At 46.4% G+C, this 24,674-nt stretch overlaps 1 protein-coding gene across 2 annotated transcripts in view; it reads right to left on the minus strand.

Moving 5' to 3' along the window:
- LOC121299669 (inositol 1,4,5-trisphosphate receptor type 3-like) overlaps positions 1 to 24,674 on the minus strand; it is a 41,174-nt gene continuing 16,500 nt past the window's right edge. The window contains exons 16-56 of one of the 2 annotated variants that reach the window (XM_041227558.1): positions 24,171 to 24,343; positions 23,554 to 23,673; positions 22,646 to 23,083; positions 22,144 to 22,288; positions 21,288 to 21,432; positions 19,595 to 19,791; positions 18,373 to 18,493; positions 18,015 to 18,069; positions 17,728 to 17,893; positions 17,317 to 17,493; positions 17,062 to 17,136; positions 16,642 to 16,761; positions 16,060 to 16,182; positions 15,480 to 15,680; positions 15,121 to 15,372; positions 14,799 to 14,924; positions 14,592 to 14,717; positions 14,157 to 14,277; positions 13,218 to 13,396; positions 12,782 to 12,930; positions 12,315 to 12,423; positions 11,926 to 12,016; positions 11,567 to 11,742; positions 10,115 to 10,274; positions 9,343 to 9,521; positions 8,995 to 9,195; positions 8,032 to 8,142; positions 6,131 to 6,226; positions 5,650 to 5,751; positions 5,252 to 5,335; positions 4,903 to 5,013; positions 4,386 to 4,704; positions 3,941 to 4,110; positions 3,642 to 3,806; positions 3,079 to 3,271; positions 2,848 to 2,952; positions 2,453 to 2,580; positions 1,769 to 1,934; positions 1,515 to 1,675; positions 962 to 1,123; positions 1 to 814 (exon numbers count right to left, since the gene is read on the minus strand). In XM_041227558.1, the coding sequence (XP_041083492.1) occupies positions 701 to 814; positions 962 to 1,123; positions 1,515 to 1,675; positions 1,769 to 1,934; positions 2,453 to 2,580; positions 2,848 to 2,952; positions 3,079 to 3,271; positions 3,642 to 3,806; positions 3,941 to 4,110; positions 4,386 to 4,704; positions 4,903 to 5,013; positions 5,252 to 5,335; positions 5,650 to 5,751; positions 6,131 to 6,226; positions 8,032 to 8,142; positions 8,995 to 9,195; positions 9,343 to 9,521; positions 10,115 to 10,274; positions 11,567 to 11,742; positions 11,926 to 12,016; positions 12,315 to 12,423; positions 12,782 to 12,930; positions 13,218 to 13,396; positions 14,157 to 14,277; positions 14,592 to 14,717; positions 14,799 to 14,924; positions 15,121 to 15,372; positions 15,480 to 15,680; positions 16,060 to 16,182; positions 16,642 to 16,761; positions 17,062 to 17,136; positions 17,317 to 17,493; positions 17,728 to 17,893; positions 18,015 to 18,069; positions 18,373 to 18,493; positions 19,595 to 19,791; positions 21,288 to 21,432; positions 22,144 to 22,288; positions 22,646 to 23,083; positions 23,554 to 23,673; positions 24,171 to 24,343 (6,312 nt within the window). In that variant the 3' untranslated portion in view covers positions 1 to 700. Of the gene's footprint in view, positions 815 to 961; positions 1,124 to 1,514; positions 1,676 to 1,768; positions 1,935 to 2,452; positions 2,581 to 2,847; positions 2,953 to 3,078; positions 3,272 to 3,641; positions 3,807 to 3,940; positions 4,111 to 4,385; positions 4,705 to 4,902; positions 5,014 to 5,251; positions 5,336 to 5,649; positions 5,752 to 6,130; positions 6,227 to 8,031; positions 8,143 to 8,994; positions 9,196 to 9,342; positions 9,522 to 10,102; positions 10,275 to 11,566; positions 11,743 to 11,925; positions 12,017 to 12,314; positions 12,424 to 12,781; positions 12,931 to 13,217; positions 13,397 to 14,156; positions 14,278 to 14,591; positions 14,718 to 14,798; positions 14,925 to 15,120; positions 15,373 to 15,479; positions 15,681 to 16,059; positions 16,183 to 16,641; positions 16,762 to 17,061; positions 17,137 to 17,316; positions 17,494 to 17,727; positions 17,894 to 18,014; positions 18,070 to 18,372; positions 18,494 to 19,594; positions 19,792 to 21,287; positions 21,433 to 22,143; positions 22,289 to 22,645; positions 23,084 to 23,553; positions 23,674 to 24,170; positions 24,344 to 24,674 lie in introns of both variants that reach the window. The other variant, XM_041227557.1, reaches the window with a different exon arrangement.

Raw genomic sequence — 24,674 nt, forward strand, 5'->3', positions numbered from 1 at the left:
TTTGCATTTAGTTAATTGATAAATATAATCTATTAACATGTCTATTTTTGAAAGCAATCTTACTTTATAGCATTTTCTCACACCTGTCTGAAACTTCTGCACAGTAATGTATATTTATAATATTACAATAAGATCAAACGGTCAATAAAGACTGCAGCCGGCACAGTTTGGTTTTAGCAGCTACGTTTCTAACGTTACCTTAAAGAAAGATCAACTGCCTACTAAGAATGTGCAAAGACAACAAAGAAAAAACTAAAAGGAACGGAAGATTATGGCATAATAAACCCCACCCCTTTAAGAGTTTGTATTTACATTTTAACTGTACAATTAACAAGGCTTTGAAGTTTACATTTGGCAGCACAGTGTCCAGCAGACCAGCCTTCCCTTCTGTGTGATTCATCTTCTGGGTGAGTAAACGCATTGGGAATGTATTGTTATCCTGGGCAACTTGCTTAAACAGTCTTGTGCAAAACATTGAAAATGTGGGGTCCCTTAATAACTCCTGGTCCTGCTGGTTGATTGATCGGTCAGCAAGTCAAACCAACACAGGACAGGGTTTGATCATGCCCAGCAGCACCCTGGGTCTCCAGCACCCACTCCACTAGTCCCATGACTGTGCGGTCCTGCTCAGCTTACTGAGCTGCTGCCCGGTGTTGTAAACAGTGCGAGTGTCTGCCGCTCGAGAGCCACGGGACGCCGGTTAGGACTTGACAATCTGGTGGTTTCCTACCCCTCCTCCAGCGGTGGCGGCAGTGTTGTTGTTCTGGACATCCACGAAGCCCATGCGCTGCCGTCGCTTCCTCTGCTCCGTCATCTACGGGAGAAAAACAAACAAAGAACAAAGAACAATGTAGGCGTCACGCCAATAAAAACACAAACATAAACCCTGGCAGTGGCACAAGCGGCTCCTGTTTGAAGCCTGTGGGAGACATCGCTCTCACGCCGGCGTTGCGCTGCGTACCTGCTCCTTGAGCTCCACCAGCTGGCCAGTCAGGGTGGACACCAGCTTCATGGTGGAGCCCAGCTTCTCCTGCAGGTTCCTCAGCTCGTTTTGCTCCCCTTCCGTGTCGTTCACCACCAGGGACATGGCCTGCATGCGCGGGAACCAATCCAGGTTCTTATTCTGCAAGAATGCCGCACTCAAACGCATCAACACACATGACAAAAAATACCATTCAGTCACCGTTAAGATTATTTATTAATTGAGGAGTTTTAAAGGTGTAGGGCTGTATTGTTCTTTCAGTGGCTGCTACTGAGACAAGATATCACAGGGAAGTTAAAAAACAAAATAGCGTTATGACTTTGTCTCCAAATGCTGCGATGCAAACAGCTTTTACACATACAGCCCGTAAGTTAACTGCACAATCCTATCTGCAAGTGCAGTTGCATCTCCCTGTGCGGCAGCCGTTACAAACCCACAGACTTGTCGAGGTGTGGCCCATCCCGTAAATCTTTTATTAATACAGCTCATGAGCTTGCCCTTCATTGCTGCGGTCCTTCGGTGCGATCCTTACCTTAATCATCATAGCCACATAGCTCTCAGGCCCGGTGTAGTCAGTCCTGTCCTTCTCCCGGACCAGCACGATGAAATAAAGGTAGTTCCAGATGTTGTGTTCCATCTTCACATGCTCTTCAAAGGAAACTGTCTTGTTGTCAAACTTGTCTCGTTCGAGCCCTGGACAACAAGGCAAGAGAAGGAAAGTTTGGGAACAACAATGCAAAGCCTCTGCAAACTGCCTTTGGCTCACTACACCAAACCACTACCTACCGCAGATGAAGCAGGTGGTCTTCAGGATCTCTTCCTTCCTCTGCTTCTCACTCCTGAGATCGGCGAAGGTGTCGATGATCACCCCAAAAATGAGGTTCAGGACGATGATGATGACAATGAAATAGAACAGCAGGTCATAGACCACACGAGCCGGGAACAAGGACTCCTACAGAAGGGAAAGAGAAGATCCCATGAACTGGGCTCTAAGCTACGCTAATACTGTGCTCCTAGTCAGTAAAACTGTTTAACATGCTCAGAGGAGGAGATGCATGTACGCATTTCTAGTAGCAAGCTTGCGGAACTGGGATTTGAGAAAGCAGTGGAGTTTATTCAGGATTCCTGTATCTTGATACCACCATGTGACAATAAACAAGACCTCAATCTCCCAGCCATTGCAGTCTGGGTCAACCCTGCCCCAACCTCAAGGGGAATAAACAGTACATGATAAAGACTTGATATGCAGTTCAATGCCTGGTTCAAGCAGGGTGGGGTCAAGACAGGGTAATCACCCCTAAACTCAACTGCAGTTGATGGAAATTTAGCAATATAACTAGGCTGGAGAAACCAGCCTCCCAATTAGGAAGTATTGTCACAAAGGAACAGGGGACGAACCTGAGGTTTCTCACAAACAAGTAAAACAGTTTGGAGGTTTTTATTTTTCTGCTGGATGGGGAGTTTCCTTACGTCTTTGGATGGCTTGCGGAGCACATCTCCCACCCCTCCTCCGTTCCGGAGGCCGTGATTCATGACCGTGACGATGCACATCAGCAGGGTGTCACAGGCACGCTCCCTGTCCTCCTCCTCCTCCCCTCCTGCACAGAAAGCACCGAGACAACATTCAGAGCCGTGGTGACTGCCAAGCACACTTCAGATGTGTACTTGTGAAGCTGTACCAGACTACTCCAAGCTCAACACAAAACAAGAAACAGACTGCATAGATCTATAAAATGAGTGAAGCTGGGACAAGGAATGCATTTGTACTTCTCTTCCCAGTGCTTCTTAACACTTTAAAAGCAGAACACTTTGAAAAAGGTTCCGAAGAGGATAACGAGTCTAAGGCTAGGATCTCAGCGACTCACCATCAGTGGCTGCAGGGACATTATCTTCAGCAGCACAGCTGACTTCATCACTGCTACAAGAGCTGACAAAGTCCTTCATCGCCTCCCCCTGTCTGGTGAACATGGCTGGAGGAGAGAGGAATTCACAAAGTGAGAAGCATCAGAAAAGCATTCACGCAACAAAGAAGAAAATACAAGCACATTTCCCTTCCACTGCATGCATTAACAAAGAAGTTTCCAATCCAGGCTGACCGGTGCTTTTGGGCTGGGGCAGCCGATCGACCTCCATGATGAAGTCATCCTTGAGGCAGAGGAAGCCCACGATGGAGAAGAGGTAAACCAGGATGAGGGCCAGCAGGGCGGTGAGCAGAATGGAGCGCCCATTCCGCGTCACGCTCTTGATCACGTTGAACAGAGTGTCCTCTCGGTAGATCAGGTCAAACAGCTGGGCAGCGGGGAGGAAGAGGGAGGAGAAGGGCCAGGAGTGGAGGGGAGAGGAAGACGAGAGGTTCAGGTGCAATAGGGTATAGGACTAGGGTTTTGGTTGGCACAGTATAAAGAGTAATATGATTCAGTTGGTAAGTTTAGAATGACGTGCCAGTTATATACAGGATGTATAACTCTACCGCGGTTACAAAGCGGAACAGTTGTGGCCTCCATTACGTCAACACACTAGTACTTGTAATCTTGTAATAAGGCGGAACACAAATGACTCTTACCTATCGCACTCCATTGTATTACTGGACTTTATTATAGTCTAAACTGTTCAAGACAAACAGAGTCCTTCTTGGAAGCGTGGCTCCTGCACTACCTACCAGGATGCTGTAGAAGAGCTCGTGGACGCAGAGCCCCAGCATGCTGGTCACCACATAGGCCACGTGGTACAAAAACTCCACGTCCATGATCATGGCTTTGTAGCCTCGGATGAAGGTGCCAAGATTCCCCACGAAGCTCACCAGAAACACAATCTTATTAATGAGCTGGAAGAATCAAGGAGAGAGGTTTAGACCTCTGCAACAGCAAAGTTACATTTATATGTACAAAGGTTGTTACAAACTATATATGCACTAATTAATACAAAACAATATTAACAATACCACAGAGCCGTGCTTACATTGAAAGTTCCCAGAAGGATGAGTGTAGGTCCTATTCCAAAGTATAAGATGGAGCGCAGGATGAGGGCCACGGAGAGAGGCTGAAGCCCCTGACGCTGGGTAAAGAGAGCCATCACAGACACACAGACCATGACCCAGAAGAGTATGTAGAGTATTGAGGAATCCACCACTGAACAGAGAGAGAGACAGAGACAGATGAGGGCAAGGGGTTCAGGGTACAGCCAGACCCACACAGGCACCAGCTCAATACAAAGCCTGGTTCATACTACAAATTAAGCTGGATTTCTTTTCTCTCTAGTGAAGATGCTTTCTCCTGGTGGTCGCAAGCATGAACCAGCCTCTAGGTCGACAAAATAACAGCTCACCCGCAACTCACAGCAGCAGGCTTCAAGTGCAGTCCAGGAGAAATCACTCCACAGACGCTGCTAGCTGTCCCTTTCTTACCCATGGGTCTGGAGTCGCTGTGAGGGTAGAAGAAGGCGATGATGAGGTTGATGAAGACGGCCAGGTTGAAGGAGATGCTCCCCCACAGCGGCATCCTCCGGGAGAACCAGTAGAGCACCGGCATGCTGCGCAGCTTCTTCTGCCACTCCATCTCGTTGTGCAGGAAGCAGGTCTGCTCGAAGAAGTCGCTCACCTTGCTGCCCTGCTCATCCTGCTCCGTGGTGGTGAAGACACGGTGCTTCGACTCCTCCGTCAGGTACTCGCAGATGGGATGCACTGGGAACACAATCTGCTCCATGCTGCGGTCATCACGCACGATCTTGAGAGGGAGTGGAGTTTCACCATGATGCCAACTGTGTGACACTGAACATGCTGCCACCTCGTCTGAGATATGCATCCCAGATGAGGGTCAGGTTTGTTAAAAGGGACACTTGAAGGACACAACCCCCCCACCCCCCCACCCCCCCCCCCCCACCCCCCCTTGGGAACTGCCCCCTACACACGTTCCCATCCCCACCTCGATCTGCGAAGTGTGCTTCTCGTAGTACTGCAGTGGATCTTCTTCCTCCTCCACAACTGGCACATTGGACTTCAAGATCTGAGTCAGCTGACTGTTATTGAGGGTCAGCTGGAAGCAGGGAGATGAGAGCAGAGTCACTACATTGTTCCAAACTCTCACTTGCACACACAGTCGAGTAATGCCCCAGAGCAAAACAACCACAACTAAACTAGCAGTGGAAGATTATTTGAAATGTGCACAGGAAGCACACAAATCATGACTAACAGAGAGTGCAGCGATCTGCTGTGCAGGAGCGGAGCCGCTGAACGCAGCAGGAGCAGCTCAGTGCACAACCACGTTTTCTTACCATGGATGAGATGCCCTCCACTCCCTCCCGGGTTCGTTTCTGTGGCTTCAGAAGTTGGTGGAGCTGCTTGTTGTGTCGAGACAACTGGAATGAAAATCGCACAGGGGAGTGAGAGCGAGCGGGAGAGACAGAGACACGTTTAGCACAAGGAAGGTGGTGGTCACTATTAGAATAAAACGCATCTCTGAATGCCCATGCCAGTACAGCAGTGTTACAAACAGACACTGCTGCCATTGTCTTTGTTGCAATGCCGGCTAATGAAAGACAAAATAACCAATCTCTATTCAGAACCAAAAGCGCTGCGCTGCTCTCTTAGGCAGTGCTTGATGAGAAGGGAGTTATTACAAGAATGTGTAAGCCAGCAAAATCGGCCCCATTTAAGCAACCCAGAGCCTCACCTGTACGGCCAGGATGTAGATGTTGTGGCCGACCTCTCTAGGCGACACCTCCGAGTCCTCACACTCCTCCTCCTGCCGGTATGCCTTCTTTATCACATCCACCTGCAAGAGAACCGGGAGAGCTAGGGCTAACTGAAGCTGATAAAATTAAGTTTCACCAGGGTGCATTGATCTGTATTGGTATTAAAGACAGAGTGCTGCTCTTCAAGAGCGCCACAAGATCTTTTAATGTCCACAGAGTAGACCGGATCCTGGATTAGCAGCACCTCATCCAAAAGAACTGAACCCCACACAACATCGTATTATTAATCTATTAGAGTCCAGAACAAAAATCACCCAACACTGAGCAACTAACACCATTACACCCGGTTTTTCTGGGAGGTCACCCTGCCCAAGTGCTGACCAAGCCCAGCCTGACTTACCTCTGATAGCAGAAAGCCTGCAGTGTTTAAAAAAAGGGTTAATTGTACAGCTTCCTTACCAGCTCCTGTGGCCGGAGGTTGAAGAGGATCCTCTCTGCGTTCTCGCTGTCGTGTCGGCTCTCCATCAGAGCCAGCAGCAGCTTAGATGCATTGTCCTGTTGCAAAAAGAGCACGGGGAAAAATCACACAGCCACACAGGACAGCGAGCAGCACCTCTATAGAAATCAGACAGGACAGCGAGCAGCACCTCTATAGAAATCAGACAGGACAGCGAGCAGCACCTCTATAGAAATCACACAGGACAGCGAGCAGCACCTCTATAGAAATCACACAGGACAGCGAGCAGCACCTCTATAGAAATCACACAGGACAGCGAGCAGCACCTCTATAGAAATCAGACAGGAGAGCGAGCAGCACCTCTATAGAAATCACACAGGACAGCGAGCAGCACCTCTATAGAAATCAGACAGGAGAGCGAGCAGCACCTCTATAGAAATCACACAGGACAGCGAGCAGCACCTCTATAGAAATCACACAGGAGAGCGAGCAGCACCTCTATAGAGTCTCATTACAGTAATCAACCCATCCAAGCATCAGACACTCAGAGGCACAAAACACTGTCAGCAAAAAAACCACTCCTCCACCCCCTAGAGTACCTGGCTCATCTGAATAAGAGTGGATTTCATTTTTACTTCCCTGGGATTCAATATGTTGCTTCACAGTAGATCCCAAAACCTTTTCTATGTTTTCAGAAGTTCTTTTTACAGATCTTGTTCTTATTCTTTAAAAGAGTGTTCTGGAGAGCAAAATAATCAATGTGCAAATCTGACTATGGGCGAGTTGGGTGACATCAAAAGTTGAGATGAGAATTTTAAACATTAAACAAACTCTAAAGTAGTGGTTAAACGTTGAATAATATACTAGATGTGTAACCGGTCATGTGACAAATTTGGGCGGATATTATAAAAAGGAAAGGGTGTGGCAATTGCCTCCAAGCAGCTTTTCTAATTGGTTGCAACAGAAAGATTGACACTGGGGCGGGTTTTATTCTGGGTCGATCTGGCGCTTCATTGGTGCACTGTATGTTCATGCTGTAGTGGGCGTGGTACGGTTCAGTCGACACAGGGTAAGAAAGGCGTTTTTTTCTGACGTTTGTTATATATTTTTAACAAAATTGCATCGCTAAGAAAACCGTGCTATGTAAATAATTATGCTAAGATGGAGTTACCAAATGCAGAAAAGCAAACACCCATAACAAACAGAACGCTCTAGATGGAGACTGTGAACACGTACAAAACGATTTTAAAAGGAAGTTTGTATTTTCAATATGAACTCAGGAGAACGCGTAAGTGTAAATTAATTAAGTATAGGCTTTCATGTACCAGTTCACTTGTATGCAAATCATTTGTTATTTTTTTTCCCCTGATATCTATGTAATCTGTCAAAACAAACAATAAATTGATTTCTTGTTTGCAGCACGATCTCTGACCAGTAGAGTTAATATAGCAATGTACTGGAATCTGTGCATTTGATAGATTCTGTAACATATGTAATCTGATTTTTAATTATGATTATTGGTTTTGTTTTTTAATAATAATAATAATAATAATAATAATAATAATAATAATATAATTTTGTGCCCACAGGGCCAGCACAGGTACATCTCAATAGGGCAGCACTAATACAAACAGAGACATTTACTGAGAAAAAATAATAAAACAAATGCTTTTAAAAAGACCAAATTCCCATTGGCCATAAGGTATATTATATTATAATAAGTATATATATAATATATATATATATATATATATATATATATATTTATATTTATATTTAATTTATTTTTTTTTTTTTTAATTTTTATTTATTGATTTTTTTTTAGTATTGCATGCAGGAAAGCCACTATAAGACCATTACCTTTACTAAAAATGTGCACGGATGAAGCCCCCCTCCTCCTTACCTTCAGCTGCAGCACCAGCTCCATGCGGTAGTGACACAGAGGGCTGATGTCATTGAGGATGAGGGCTGTGATGATGTCAATGCCGTTGCACTCGTGAGCCACGATGGAGGTCTGAAACACAGGAGCCACACATTGACACAGAGCACACCTGTACTGGATTCAATACAGCACAGCAAGACAACTAGATCTGAAACCGCAGAGCTCTGATCCACCAGTCAGCCTGTTCTATTGCAGGGGGCTACCGAAGGTCACTGATCGCCGAACTGTCAGACAGAATGTCGAGCTATTAATAAAAAATAAAGAGGAACCAAACAAAACACGACATTGAAAGAGGTAAATAAACCCGGAAATTAGAGATTTAAAAGGCGTACATTTACAATGAGGCACTGTTTACCAGCTTGTAACCATGATAAAGCACTGCTACGTTTCTACAGTGGCACCCTTCCCTTCCCTTTGGTTAATGCTCTTCAACCCATTGAGTATCACATTCAGTTTTCTTTGACAAAGTCAGAACACAATTCTCAAAGTTTCCAGTTTTTTAGAAGAGTAAAATGACAGGCATATTTACAACATGTATTCCCTATGTCCTATTTTTTTAGGACAGTCAGACGTGCCCGTAATCAGACCAGTGAAATTTCTCGCTTGCTATGAAGATCAGTAGAGCTTTCTCATCAGTGTAGGTAGAAAAACACCAAGCATTGTTAGGTTTCAATTTCTTATTTTATATCGAGGAGTCACAAAAGCATCGAAAGGTCTCTTTTGACTTAGCTTTTACGGTTAACAAAATTAGAGTAAGTTTCATACGGATATAATTAGAGAAAATTGAAATGACAGGTAGATGCCAGTTAAAAGTGCAAAGTAGCCTGTCTTCAAATGAGGACAATGGCTCTTAAATGGGTTAAATCCAGGTTGCAATTCTGAATGACAGGAGTCTTGTTCTGCCTGGCTGCCTGGGCAGCCTACCTGGTTCTCCTGGCAGGGTCCCTGGCAGTACTCTGTGAGGGTCTCCAGGGTCTGGATGATGAGCCCCACGTTGTTCTCATTGATGTAGAGCCCCAGCAGGCCCAGCCCCCCTGTGGTGCTCCCGCACATGATATCCAGAAACTGCAGCGTCTCGCACACCAGGTTGTAGTTGGTCTTGTTGTTCTGGCAGCGCAGGAAGTTCTGGATGGGGAGAAACACAGAGCTTGAGAAACAAGAGGAGGGGACACTGCAGCTACATGGGGTTGGAGAGCCAGGGATGCTCCTGTTTTCTATCTATATACAATGACCCCTGTTACACACGCCGTGTGCTCAATGTTCTGTGCTGACCTGCAGGTCATGGTTGTGGTTCTCACAGAGCAGCTGCAGGAAGCGCAGGATGGGTTTCATGATCAAGACGCCCGGGCCCATCTCTGCCTCCGCCTCTCCCTCTCCCTGCTCCGGCTCGGCCGCTTGGGCGGGGGGGTATTGAGAGGGGGCCCCAGGGACCAGGAAGTGGGCCGGCCCACCTGGGGACAACAGTCACAATGACAGCATTACACAAACTTACTCAAAGTGCTACCAAACTTTAAAAAAACACATCACTTACCGTCGCTGTGTTGTACATATCGCTAGAATATTTTTCTTAACACAAACGCATGAAGATTTTTATTGATGCAGGCAGCAACAGCAAAAGCAATCTGTTTTGCTTAAACTATGTGCATATTCAGTAACACTTTAAAACAACTGGCTATTAAGTGGAGAAAGACTTGGCACAGATGGTCCCTTCTTTACTCAGAGGGTGGTGAGGGTATGGAATGGGTTACCTAGCCAATAGTCATGCTGAATCATTGATATCCTTTAAGATCCTTTTGAGATCAACTGGCTACTCAGAACTGGACAATCATCAATGCTCTCCTCTAGTGCTCATTGTTTTAATCAACATCCTAAATGATCACAAGTCTTACAAGGGACACGGTCAACTGTAAACACTCCATATTTTTGGAAAATCCAATCTAAAATAAGCATCCCTCTCCACCCTAAACCCTGCTATACAGTCTCCAACGTGCAGCTTGCTACTCTCTTCCAAGCGTGCTGTGCTGAGCCTCACCGTCGATACTACCTTCCAGCTCTTTGTCCTCCTTGACCTTGTTCCCCAACTCGCTCACATTCACCGACACCGTGGCCTTGATCTCCTGATGCGCGTTCTTCATGTGGTCGTGAAGCACTTTGAAGAACTTCTCAGACTTGTCGGAGCCCATCATCAGCTTATAGAATGAGTTCTGAAAGGAAGAGGGGTGACACAGAGTTCAGGGCCGCTGATATCACAGGTCACTGGAACTTGCTTGGGGCTCCACCGGTTTAGTCCAAGTTAGAGTCCATAATCTCTCTTTCATATGACATGTGAAATTCAATGGACCGAGTTTATAGCTGTATATTAAGATTGGAAAGCTATTCAATGGCGTCTGGAGTCGCCAGATGGATTTCAGTTGTACCTCCTGCAAAAGCCTGTGCTGGGCAGGGATCGTAATGTGAGCGACAGATTGCACTTCACTGCTGTCCTGGTCAGCTATAATCTTACTGTACTCTCGGAGTACGGCAGCATCACACCTGATGCTTGATGCTGGGTTATTGGAGAGGACTGGTAGCCATGGTAATGATGCAGACTGAAATGACTACTGCCCAATCTCTGGAGTGGCGTCGATTTGGGTGTCGATAGACAGCTTGAGCAATATTCAGCTGCCGATAGGACCAATGCTTGTGTTGCCAGCAGGGTTCGCTGTAGAGCGATAAGGAGAAGCAGTCCCTGCTGGTTTTATCTCCCTAACCCACAGGAGCGCCTGGGCCAACACGACGCTCCCTTTGGAGGCCCCAGCAAAGACCGGCCTACAGCATAGCGTTGATTAACCTGGTGTGTCGGCACTAGAGGACCACTGACAGCTTCAGCAACAGGCCCTTGCGCAACAGTGTCATAGGCCGAAGAAAGGTCAACGAAAGCAGCTGCTGTTTTCAGTTTACGTTGGAAGTTACGACCAGCTCTGAAACCTGCTTGCTCTTTGGGGATCACTTGCTCCAGGATCGGCTTCAGTCTTTCCAAGAGAAGAAGTCGCTTCACCAGCTTGTAGCAAGTGCCGAGAAGGGATATTGGCCCGTAGCTTTTGGGGTCGTCGAGCTTCTTTCTTGGCTCAAGGATGGCTAGGACCTTGGCGGTCTTCCATTCTTTCAGTATTTTGCTGGAACTGTGAATGTTGGTAAAACGTAGGGGTGGCAAAAATATGGAAAGTGTATATCGATAATATCAAAGTCTTCCAAAAAACACAGAAAAATATAATAACTCAACTGCAATAAATAATGTATTTATTAGCGTTACCGTTACAAGCCTACTTCTTATTATTTAAAAGGTAGAGCAGAGCGGTTTCAGTCAATTTGGTTACGCAGTCCCCCAGACCCTGCCAGCCAATCAAAGCACTACTGAGGTGACGCTTCACAGCCCAACCCATCGAAAGCCCTCCTGAGCAAGCACCACACCATGTTCTAGAAGAGGCTCAATGGAACAGATGGAAAGCTGAGCTACCTGTATCTCGGTGTTGCCTCCCTCCAGCAGACAGATGGCCAGCTGAATGCTCTCCTGGAAGATCTTGTTGTTCTTGGAGCTTGTGATGAGATCTGTCACTAGCTCGGTGGCCCCCTCTCTGTCCAGGCGGCACTGGATGGCAGCGATGGTAGCCCAGTCTTTCTCCAGATCGGCACCTGGAGACACAAAGAGAGGAACGTAGAGACATGGAAGCTGATTCAGTACAGAAGACTCTAGCTAATCCAAACCCTGCTAGTTGTAATCTATAAACTGAACTCTGCTACCACAGCGCAATGCTGAGGGTTTACTGTATACTTCCATGTGCCTGGGGCAGTTCTACAGTATAGAAGAATTATTACCTGCTATACTTCCCGCAGGCAGCTCCCCCTTGCCGCTGGGCTTCTTGTTGTACAGATAGTTGTTAAGAAGGACTGTCCTTAAAGAAATTGCCTGCGAAGAAGAGAAGGGGTGGCTGCATTAAGAACAGGCACCGCTGGCACAGGATCAATTACACTTCAATTATTTTCATGCTAAATAAAACAATTACAAAAGTTCCATTAATTACTATGAACAACTGGGAATTCCTTTCTATTTAGATGCATCGATTAAATAAGCAGCAAACTTGACCAGTAATAGAAATGGCCTGACGTGCTTAAGTGGGGACAATTACTAAAGGCTTATTTTTCAATTTCTCCAGCTCTGCATTGGTTTACAGTTTACCAGTTTATCCAAAGAGGCCAGTGCCCACCTTCTCATCGAAGTCGTGCTTTTTGACCAGCATCTGCTGCAACGTACGCAGCACCTTGATACACAGCTTCTCATCGGAGGACATCAGGCTCTTGGTGTGCTGAATGAGCCTGCATACGAAACAGAGCCGTCCCGACAATGAGCAATCGGTTCACAGCAATGCATTCCCTCCCTTCTCACTCGAACCTCAACTCTCACAAGCCCCTGATCCTTCTGCTGAAGATCCTATAGTTTATCCAGGAGTGCAAGGCGTGAGGCTCAGCATTTGTGGTTCAAATACAGCAGTGTTTTTATAATGGTAGCAGGATGAGACTGCTTGACCATGGTCACATTCTGAGTTGTAAAAGGTTTTAAAGCTTTCATTATTCCCTTTCAATAGGTTTACAGTACATGTGTACTTGAATGCAAACAGACAAGTATGAAGTTCAAATCCCGACAAAATCTAGGCCTCGAAGCCTGCAGACTCACTTGGAGAGGAAGCCACCGGTTTCACAGCGGATCCGGGCATCGGTCCCCTCCATGAAGAGCAGCTCGGGTTTGTGCAGCACGTCCACCAGCACCGACAGCTCTGTCGCCACCAGGGGCCTGAGGCGATCCTCCATCGTGTTGATGACGTCCTTCGGGGAGACACACGAGGGTCATGTGTCAAACATGACCAGGACCAACACACTTTACAACACCCCGCAGGAAGAGAAGAGAAGTAGTTTCCTCACCCCCACCCCCCACCCCCACCGCTAAAATATATAAATGAATATACAAGGCAGACAATGTATTTAGACTTACATCCCTCCTCTAGTATCACTCCCCTGCTTGTCTGGAGCAGCTGTTTTCAACCTTATACTTACAAAACAAAAGAAAGAAAGAAAGAAAGAAAGAAAGAAAGAAAGCCAGTCCCGGGCCCTACCTGCAGCTTCTCGATGACGTTCTTGTAGTCCCAGGGGTTCTGGGCGGCAGCGCGAGTGCTGCGTGCAGAGCTCTTATAGCTGGGGTTGTTCCTTGACAGGGTTCCCAGGGTGCTGTGGCTCAACAGGGTGCTGATCTGACTGTCCAGATCCATGGGCAGGACGATGGAGCGGCTCTTAGCTGCAAACCACACAGAGACCCGTCATCCAGGGACAAGGATAGGACACAAGGTTACGACATGCAAAGCGGTCAGAACACTGTTCAAGAGAGACCCCAGCTTGACAACGGACGGGCTTGTTGGCGGCGCACCAAGATAGCTTTACCATTGGACAATGCAGTGGAGTTTTTGTGTTTTTGTTTTGCAAAATGGGCTAGGCCCAGGGCGTGCGCAGAGATGGGTGATGTAGCTGCTTGCACACAAGCACAACCGGAAAGAAATGGCAGACATGGGACCAGCACTGGCCAGATGAGCTGTGTAAAGGGTGTTTTACACATTGAAAAAATATGAATTTCGTATGATATTTAAATATAACTGGTGAGCAATTTTTTCAACTGGCTTATCCAGTTGATATTTCCTGTATTACTCGTCTGTGATACGTGAAACACCTGCTCATTAATACCAGCGACAGAGCGCATGGGGCTAGAAAGATCATTTACAAACCCTTATCTGGAGCGCTGCATGGGACTAGGAAGATCATCTACAAAGCCTTATCTGGAGCGCTGCATGGGGCTAGGAAGATCATTTACAAAGCCTTATCTGGAGCGCTGCATGGGGCTAGGAAGATACCAAGTCAATATAAATCATGCAACACTACTTTGTTTCTTATGATTTTACCATAGAATTCTGATTCAGCATTTTAAAGTCATCACTTCCTAACTGAGCTCTGGCCACCCCAGTCAAACCCCCCTCCACTCAGCTATCCCCTATCCTTGCGCCTACCTGTCAGTGCCAGGGTCCGGATGCAAGCCTCCACCAGTCCCTTGTGTTGCTGCTGAAGCCAGGGGCAGTCGAGAAGGCGGACAGTGGACAGGAGCAGCTGGACCATGAGGGTGTGATGGCTCTGCCGTTAAGAGATTGGAGACATTTAATATGCCAAATCAGATTGATGACGGAAACAAAAAGAATACCCCTTTCTGGATTCAAATGAGTCTAAATGGGATGCCAAAAGAGATTTATAATGCATGCTAGGAAAACCAAACATGCACCATTGCTTTAATTCCCGTATCAACCCCTCAGTTTAGTTTGCTGCCTACGTTCAGCTATGCGCTAGACTAAGGGATAGGCAGCCCTGACCTCTGCTACAATAGACGTTTAAACTGAGAGAAGCCAGCCATGAAGAGAACTCAGGAGTCACACTGGCACGGGGCATGGTACCTGCAGTGAGGTGCTGTTCTCAGAAAAAGGGGAGCTGAAGAAGGCATTGATGGTGTCCAGGACCACGGTGACCACGTACTTCTCCAGGGTAGGGTCTGATAAACGCTTCTCTCGCTTGTTGCACACCTGGGGAGGAACAAGCAGTGACTAAATTGTGCTGATTGAGTACAGTGTGGAATCCAGCCTGTGTTGTTTTAACAGCCCTACCATGGCCATGTCCACAGTGAAGTTATCGAAGAGCTTCCAGATGTGATTGCTGGTGTAGATCTCCTTCATCTCTACCTCCGTGTCCACGTAGCAGTGATTCACAAAGTTCACGTAGGCGATCTTCACCTGTAAGGAAGACAGGGAAATGCACAGCTGAGACGCTGAACCGAAAGCAGGTTGATTGGACTGTATTCCATCAAGTAACACCAGCTGCCTTACAAAAAGACACAACAAATATCAATTGATCTGAAATTGTGGGACATGAGTTTTTCCCCCAGGAGAATGCGCTGTTGGGTTGGGACCTCATGAAGCTGGCAGTTACCTCTGTGATGCAGTCCTCGTGCGTGATCACACGCACCACGTCTTCCAGGGGCAGCAGCGAGGTGCACTTGATCTCTGTGTAGACGTTCTTGCCCTCGGCACAGGCAGCCAGCAGCTCCACCAGGGAGATGTGGTACCTGAGGGGGCTGTGCTCCTCCACCCCCTCCCGCGCCGCCGCCATCATCTCCAGCATGACACCGAACGAGGCCTTGTCATTGTAGAAGACAACCACATCCTCCCCTGCATTCGTCAGCTAGCGAGCGAGCGAGAGCGAGAGAGAATGAATTAGAGTCAGAATGCACCAGTATCATGACTGACATGTCAAATTGTCCGTTGAGAAGGACAGCGCAGCAAACCCACCTCGTTCATGGTCATGTCCTGGCACTTCTTGACGTACTTGCCCTCTGCCTTGATGATGGTGTGCAGGAAGTCCAGGTACTGCACGTGGCGCCCGTGTGTGGCCAGGCAGTGGATGAAGTGGTGCAGCACAGCCTCGCTGATCTCCGTGCACAGCTGGTAGTTGTTCATGAAGATGTGCTTCACCGTCTCTGCCTCCAGGAGCTGCAGTAGGGAGAACGCAATAAACTCACACAAACAGGCAACTCGCATCACGCTCTGCATTTACACAGGAGAGGATGGGTTTAGAAACATTCAGAATTTTCTTTTGTAATTTTAGTTGCTTTCAAGTTATTAAAAAAATAGAAACTTTTTATATAAACTGTATGGACTCATACAGTTTTGCTGTAAAGTTAAAAAATAAATAAATAAATAAAATCACAAATGCTTAGAGGTTGAAATCCCACACCTGGTGTTGTGGTTATTATCTAACCCCTGCTATTTTTCTAACAGTCCATCCCTACTCCTGCTCCTCTCCTCCTTCACCCACTCCTCCACCCCACCTCCCTAGCTCCGCTGTCCCTTCCTCCCCAGCCGCACCCACCCCTGGGTTGAGGAAGAGATTGAGGTGCTTGTGGAGCAGAGCCTGGTTCTCTTGGTTTCCTTGGCAGAACTTCTGCAGGAAGTGGTGGGTGTGTTTGATGATCCCCAGCATCTTCGCATCAGTCTGAAGAGCAGAGTCACACAGAGAAAGGGAAAGAGGAACAGGAGGAGACCAGAGCAGACATTCGTTTAAAAACAAAACACAACCAGTGTGCTACCAGACATGTAAAACAAGGAGGAACAAACTTGGAGAAGGTTTGCAATCTGCCTTCCCCAGAATTAGTGATTTATACCACCAAGAATTCCATTTATTCATCATTAAACAGTAACTTTGGAAGAGTGCTCCGATAATACATAAATATCACAGTTTATATTGTGTAAGGAAGTGTCATAATTCACCATGCAAGATTCATCTCTATACCAAACGACTACAGGGGAGGAACACTCTAGGACTGAACACATGCTAGTATATACAGTAGCATTACAAATACATTTGCTTTTTCCTTTCTTTTAGACGGAGACTGAAAAGTTCCTCCAATGCCGAGTCCTTCTAAAGGAGATACTTCAAGGCTGCCGCTCCCACCTTGTCGTAGGGGATCTGCAGCAGGTCCAGCATGACCTTGTGTGCACCCATGTTCTTCAGCAGGCGCTGCTGCTTCTTCCACACACCCCCACCGCACATCTTATTGAGCTGCTCCAGAATCTGGGGAGGAGCAGGACAGGTGTGCTCAGTTACAGGGAGGCTACAGATATTCAGCCTATTCGCATCTCTGTATTAGAATTACAGAGCTCATGATCGGCTCGGAGAACCAATATTATATATATATATATATATATATATATATATATAATATATATATATATATATATATATATATATATATATATATACACACACACACACACACACACACACACACACAGTACAATTTGAGTTCCTTTGTACACCTGGCACATTGCATTTCTCTGGTGAGCTTTATTGCCCTCCAGGTGCTAGTGGTACCTCTTTGACAGTCTTGTAATTCTCACTGCTCTTTTCAGATTTTGCCTTCTTCGTGGCCTCGTCTCCTGCAGGAGGCTGGAAGGGAAAGTAAAGGGAGTGAGACTGCAGTGAGACCAGCTGTGTAAAGTGACTGAAAGCTGCTGTATGTCAGGAGTCCTGTTTTGTTTCTTGCTAGTTTGTTACTGTTACAGCAGTGTTATTCCTCTCTGAAGGTTTGCCTTGCTCTGAAACGAAATCCTGTACTGAACACCACACCTTCTCCTCTTTCTCCTCCTTTTCCTTCTTGTCCTTCTTGTTCTTCTTGCCCTCTCCTCCGCTGCTCTTCTTCTCCACCCACAGCTCAGACTTCTCTACCATGGTGCGCAGCCGGTCCAGGTCTGACTTGATCTGCTTGTAGTTATCCACATCCTGAGTAGAGATCAGCAGCTGGACCTGGAGGAGAACAATCACTGGGGCAGTCAGGGGCACGAGGAAAAGAGCAAGGCAAGAAGGGGAATGAACAAAAAGAAGAAGAAAGAGATGCAGGACTCAGTTTGGATCTGGTCTCAGATTCAGAAGTTTAAGCAACAGGTCTCAAAGAGGAGGAGGATCTGTTTTGAAGAACAAGATGATGAAGAAAAGCACCAAGAGCAGCAGGTGGAAGAGCAGGGGTGTGTGTCCCGGTACCTGTTTGAAGGTGTGCAGCACCTCGTTCCTCTGGCTGAAGTGCTTGAAGAGGAGCTGCAGGGCCCCCGAGACAAGAGGGGGGTAGTCGTGCATCGTCAGGTGGATGAGGACCCTCAGAAACATGCGGCCCCCCTCGTCATCCACCTCCAAGATGCTGTTGCCCTTCCTGAAGCAGAGAGGAATCATTTCATTGCACGAGCGGGAGAGCAACCCCGATATTCACTTAATAACAAATTGAACTGTGAAGAGGAGAGAGAGAGAGAGAGAGAGAGAGAGAGAGGACATACCCTACTCCAAACATGGCCTCAGCTTGTTCTCCAATGCGAAGCAGGTTAATTGTTGCTGGACAGAAGCAAAACACATACAGAATAACTGAAACCAACTGTTTGAACTCATCAAGACACAACTTCCTCCCCACTCTTGGGGTTAACACCACAAGACTGGAATTAAGTGCAGTCATCGAACGAGCAATGACATGAATTGAATGACTATAAAGATCTACTCATCTAGAGATCACAGAATCTAGCAGGTCATTTAAAGAATTCTCGATCATGTCAGCTGGCGTCAGGGGCACGGCACTCTTGTATCGGAGATGCTCGGAGCGCGCTCAGCCCACCCGGGGTGTAGTGTGAAGGGTCTACCTACCCGCCTCCTCAATGGAAGCCGTGGCGTCGGCGTCTCCCATGGGGTACACCTCCACAAACTCCTTCTTGAAGACGGAGAGCAGGAAGGAGATGCGGTAGTCCAGCCGGACGTTGAGAATGAACTGGGGGAGAGAGAGAGAGAGCCACCGTGACACCGTGCTGCAGGCTGGGTTTGCACCGTGCAGAGTGCAGATCTACGGAATGTCTTGGCAAGGTTTTGGGATCGTTGAGCAGTAGTGCCGCTCACTATTACACAGTAGTTGTTGTTCGGAGGCTGCACTGTGCTCTACTTGTGACTGACCTTTTAAATGGATAGTTTCTACTTTAGCACTGGAGCAAAGCGTTTTACAAATCGACAGCAGCAGGATGAAATAAACAGATTATAGCAAAAACAAACTCCAGCAACAATCGATAGCTTCCCAGCAGAATCCACTGAAACTAAAGCGAGCCGATCCGGTTTGGCTCACAAAAACAAACACCGCCAGTGTCCCCGATCCAAGCCGTGGTACTGCGCGTCTGTTTCCACAGATTGAAATGCACTACACTGCTCCCTGCTGATACCTGTGCCCTGGACAGTAGAACAAGACAAGGAGGGATCACCAAGGTTTTAAAATCCACTGTCTTTCATCTTACAGGCATTAGGCACATTATCATTGCCTCCCCCACTATAGCTGTGCTTAAACAACGTTTGATCTATATAAATATTTCAAGTACTTAAAGTTCCCAGCTAGTACTTGGCACCAAAGGGGTTGTTATCAATACGCTTTGCAGTGCCCTATCCGTTCTAATGAAGTGCACTAACAAGGGTATAATCTGTACATACAAACACAGCTAACACACACTCAAACTACTCGGGTGCTGCCTGTGTAAAGAACAGTTACACGCACCACAGCTCTCCAAAAGATGGTTCTGAAGTTTTTGAAGTTAGAGATTTAGGTTATTGGAGGTCATGCCTAGCCACAATAGACCCTGAATAGTCTATTTTTTACTGATGTCTGGTGGTCAATAAGACTCTATTGAGGGTGGCGCTTCTGTAGACACCTACAGTGTTAACGCAATACCCCTGCCTTCATGCAACTTGCATGTAATCTGAAACAGCTGAATCTACATCTGCTTGCTGTAGATAAAGCTCTTAAAATGAAATGCCACCTGAAGTTCTTTAGCATGCTTTGCTTTGATTTTCCCCCAAGGTGTGCTGCAGTAAAGTGCAGGGCTGTGCTCACCTGCATGATCTCCAGTATCTTGATCTTGGTGTCCATCACGGTGATGTCCTGCTTGTCGATGCTGTCCTTGGGCTTGCCGTGCAGGTCCGCCCCGACACTGGTCCGGCTCGATGGGTGGAACGGAGACTGTTTCCGGTTCAGGACCATGGTGGACATCATCTGCCCCACCCCGTGGATCGACCGCTTCATGTTCTTCCCTGGAGACAGGCTCGTTCGTTAGTTAAAGACTAAAACAAATCAGGCCTGTGAAACCAGCCGCGAGTCAAGAAGACAAAGGTTTTGTCTAGTGCCGTCTTCAGTGTAGGTTAGATCTAGAGCCCCGTGTTTTACACAAATATGAAACAGCACGAAATAAAACAAAATGCAACCTATAAAACGAAATAAAACTAAAAATCATTATAAAAGCAAACAGAATGACATTTTTAAAATGGGAGGTTTATACAAAAAATACTTTAAATACTTGCAATCGTAGTTGGCAAGGCTCAGTCCTTACCGAGGACACGGTCTGAACGGAAACGGAAGCTCTGGCAAGCGCTTGCACAGATGTATAGTTTGAAGCGAGTCGTTTGGGAATTGTGATGGAAGAGAAGAGACGTTTGTTTCTAAAATGACTGAACCGCGCACAACAATTAAACAACGCTGCAAAGAATTTGAGCATGAGGGGATGTATGCAGCGGACGTTGACAAAATAACGACGTGCAGATTCTGCAGCTGTGCGCTGGAACGGGAGTCGAAAGAGACCGTCGTTAAGCACTAGCTGTTTATTCCTTTTTGGGAAAATATGGCTTGTTTGCTTATATTTTGTATCACTATGCTAATTCTTTGTTTTATTTCAAGTGGTACCAACTTTGCATTGGAGCAAGTGCTGTGTTGGTTTTGAATGGATTTGAATGAATGAATCTGCTTTGCTTAGTGTTTAAATACTGAGAAAACCCAAGCGTGTTGTATACTGGATCCCTACTTCAGTGCAATGGGATTGAAATACAATGGGTAGATTGTTGTAAGTGCAGTTATTAATACATCCCCACAATAGCAGGGCAGTGTAAATATGTTTTATTTGATCTTATTGTATTATTATAGCAGGCAGGGGCAGTATTTACTGTAAACAGGCAGTTCATTAAAGAGTGAGGGACAGCACGTTACCATTGCTGTCGCTAATGAGAAATTATGATAACTAAATTATTTTTCTGTGCAAGGTCTGTTTATGTGAAAAATGTTAAAAAAAAAAAGCCGATAATGTTTAATGAAAAATATATATGTAGTTCAAATATGATGTACACTATTATTGATATACATCTATTGGGGTTGTTTTATAAATGTGTATCTGTAATAAATATAAAAAAATATATAAAATTAAATAAAACATTTGTGAAAAATATAATGAAAAATTATAAAAAAAAAAAAAAAAAAAAGAATTTCACGGGTCTCCAGTTATTTCTTACATCATACAAAATACAGTGTTCTGGGTGATCAATAAAAGATCACTGAACAGTCCCAATACTTGGTCTCCCTAACTCTTATGTTCATTGACTTGCGTTCAGGAGCAATTTTTCCGTTCTAGTTTCCCTCTTTCACCACAGACATATGTAACACATGCCAGAGCAGCCAAAAGTGTCATCTAGTGCAAAGCTCCTGTGAACCAAGCTACTGTGCTGGCTCTTGCTGCTATTAACAAGAAAGCATTTTCTCTCACCACTGAGGTCCTCTGGGAACATGTTCTGCATCATCATGGGGTTGGGCACGCAGTCTATGATCCCCAGCAGCGTCCGGGTGAGGCGCAGGAGCTCATAGAAGCTGTAGAAGCCGAAGTAGATGAGGTGTCGAGCCAGGCTGATGACCTGCAGCAGCGGAGAGAGGGGACTGCAATCAGGGAGAGCAGGACGGATTTACCTGCGGAGCACAGAGGAGCTACGTGCGCAAACGAGGGGGAAACGGGCCCTACTGTGAAGCAGATGCAAAGGCACGTATCGAATGGTATCGCACTAGCAAGACAAGTACTGAAGACAAGATCAGTTAATGTATTCTGAGTAGTTTCTTGCCCTTCAACACTGCAGACCTGAAATCAGGGTCAGGAAAGAGAACTCCACTCAACACTGCAGAGCACTCTAGCAGTATAGGAAAGAGAACTCCACTCTCAACACTGCAGAGCGCTCTAGCAGTATTGGAAAGAGAACTCCACTCTCAACACTGCAGAGCGCTCTAGCAGTATTGGAAAGAGAACTCCACTCTCAACACTGCAGAGCGCTCTAGCAGTATTGGAAAGAGAACTCCACTCTCAACACTGCAGAGCGCTCTAGCAGTATTGGAAAGAGAACTCCACTCAACACTGCAGAGCACTCTAGCAGTATAGGAAAGAGAACTCCACTCAACACTGCAGAGTTGTACTGGAAAATGACCCCCATTCAAATCTGCAGACCAGTAAACAAACTAATATCTGTACCTACTTAGTGCTTACTCATTTCAGAAGCACAATGTCTTTGCACACGAATCACAGTAGAGCTATGCAGTGTACATCTGTTGTCTTTGTGGGGTGTTGTCTAAGCTCTTACCTCATAGGTGAGTTTGTTCTTCTCCTCGTTGGCGAAGGGGAAGTCGTCGTTAAGCACATTGTTGAGGTATTCTTCCACGAAGCCCATGGTGCTGGAGAACGTGTTCTTCTTGTTGTCCCGCGAGTCGTTCATGTTGGAGTCGTAGCTGAGGAACAATAGGGACTGAAGTTCAGAAGCCATCTCAAACTACTACTAGTGTGGTGCGCACACCAAAACACACTCAAACAAACAGAGTTCCAGGTTGCGTTTGCAAACAAAAACACCCTAAAAGATTTATAGAAAAACAGTTCTGAAAGAAATTAGAAATGCAGACTTGTCTGACAAAGTGCATCAGGATTAAATATGAATTACAGGGCAATCATTGAATACGAAACACTACACAGAATACCAAACAAAACTTTATCACAGTGAAGCAAACCAGAAGAAGATAGAGAAGCAGACAGACAGTTTAGCAGCAGCCTGAGTGAAGCAGACCGGATTACAGACAGGGGGCGCCTCTTACTCTTTGATGGTGATGCTGGTGGGGATCTCTGTCCAGAGCCGTGCGAACCTGACCGAGGTGACGAGCTCCTGGGGGTCCCGGTCCACGTGGGTGTGCAGCATGAGGTGGCAGAAGGAGGCGCGCAGGTCGTAGGGGAGCATCTCGTCCGCCATGCACAGGAAGATGAGCTCCACGTCCAGCTGCTTGGAGATGTCATCGATAGCCAGGTACTGCCGGTCCAGGCACATGCGGGCGTACAGCTTCAGCTGGTATCGATAGTAGGTGAGCACGTTCTCATCATGGCTGTTCCCCTGCCTCGCCTCCATGGCCAGCTGCCTCAGACCCTTCTCACGCTTCTCGTTGTTCTTGTCCATCCAGACCAGCCACACCTCGTCCTCGTCCACATCGTCCTCCATGCCGAACCCCGAAGGGTGCACCAGCTCCTTCGCCATACGCCGCCTTCCATAGGAACAGCAGGGCGAGAGAGGGAAGGTGAGCGAGAGGGAGACAGAGGGAGTGAGACAGAGAGAGAGGACGAGCATGAACTGTAAAAAGGACTCCACTCTATGAATCCTCATTAAAAAAAAAATAAATCCTCACAAATCTTTAATGGCCACGCTATGGTGTTATAAAGAGTCTTTGAGAGTTTACATTAGAGCCAGAAGTTTTGTGATGATGGGTTTATATGCTAATATAAATATGCTATACTATACTATATACACTAGAACAATGGACTGGCCAGTTCTCTGACATGAATTATTTCCCTTCAAATGTAACAAATACCACATAGCCCATCGCAGGATTAACCCTTCAGCAGTCTGGATGAAACATCAGTATTGGTGTTGTTGAGCTGGCTGAGATAATATCAACTAAACCAGATGAAAAGGAAAGGAAGCAAGCCTGGCATTGTCCAGAGCAGGGGCACTCACTCAGTTCTGATGAGGATGTCCTGGTTCTTGGGGTCCAGCACACACTTACAGATGAGCTCCTGAGTGACCGGGATTGCCACGTGATTGGACACACACAGGTCTGACAGGTAGTCAAGGAATCTGGGAGAGGAGGGCACTGGTCACTCAGACAGAAACACAAACAGAAGCAGACGGCTTTCACACTTCAGTCGCATTTATGAAAGAGATAAGAATGCTATCAGATCTCTAGAGACACATTACACCTGCATAGACACATCTTTTTGGCTGTTTATCAACATTACATCAAACAAACAAAAACAGCTGAATTGAAACTAGCTTTTATAGTAGGCTTTTTGTATACTCAAATGCATGGCACTCTTGTCTCACTGGTTAAGCATTCAATCCAATCTCGGGGGGAGGTATTTCAAGCATGCAAAGACGGTTATTGGAGACATGGATTAAAAAGAAAAAAAAAGATACAGCGCATGCACTGCTCCCCGTTCCACGACAACATGTAATCGAGACTGACTGCGTGTATGTGCTTCTGGGTTTTTGCTAGCGCGTGCCGAACCCGACATGCCTCAACGCAGCACTGTGTTTAACCGAATCCCCTCCTCAGTTGGCAGAGCGCCTCCTACCTGGGCTCTCGGTTCTTGCGGACGAGGTTGACAAAGGTCTCCACCTCTTTCTTGGTGATGTGTTTCTCTAGCAGCTTGCGGTTGTTGTGGAGCAGCGCGGTGATGGTGTCCTCTGCCAGGACGTCATAGCCGATCTGGGACTGCATCACCCCGAACTGCTTGGCTATGTGCTCCTGGGGCAGGCAGAGAGTGGAAGGGGATCAATTAGCTGCAATGCTGACAATGCAGATACATTGTTTTACACCGTTTAGGCCATTTTGCACATGGTTTGGGTAACATGCATTTGACCGGCTTTACTTTTCTAAATTGATGAATTACTGAATTGTTATGAATTGGATTTGCACCATATAATGTGTAACTCAAACTAAATCAAAACATATAATTACGTACATATTGTGTACACATTGTGTACTTATATTATGTACATATTGTGCAAAAGCACAGTAAAGCATAGGTAAGCATTGTAAAGCATAAAAAAAACACATGGCAAATCATGGTAAACTA

This window comes from Polyodon spathula, chromosome 25 (assembly GCF_017654505.1).
Source record: "Polyodon spathula isolate WHYD16114869_AA chromosome 25, ASM1765450v1, whole genome shotgun sequence".
NCBI classification, from domain to species: Eukaryota; Metazoa; Chordata; class Actinopteri; order Acipenseriformes; family Polyodontidae; genus Polyodon; species Polyodon spathula.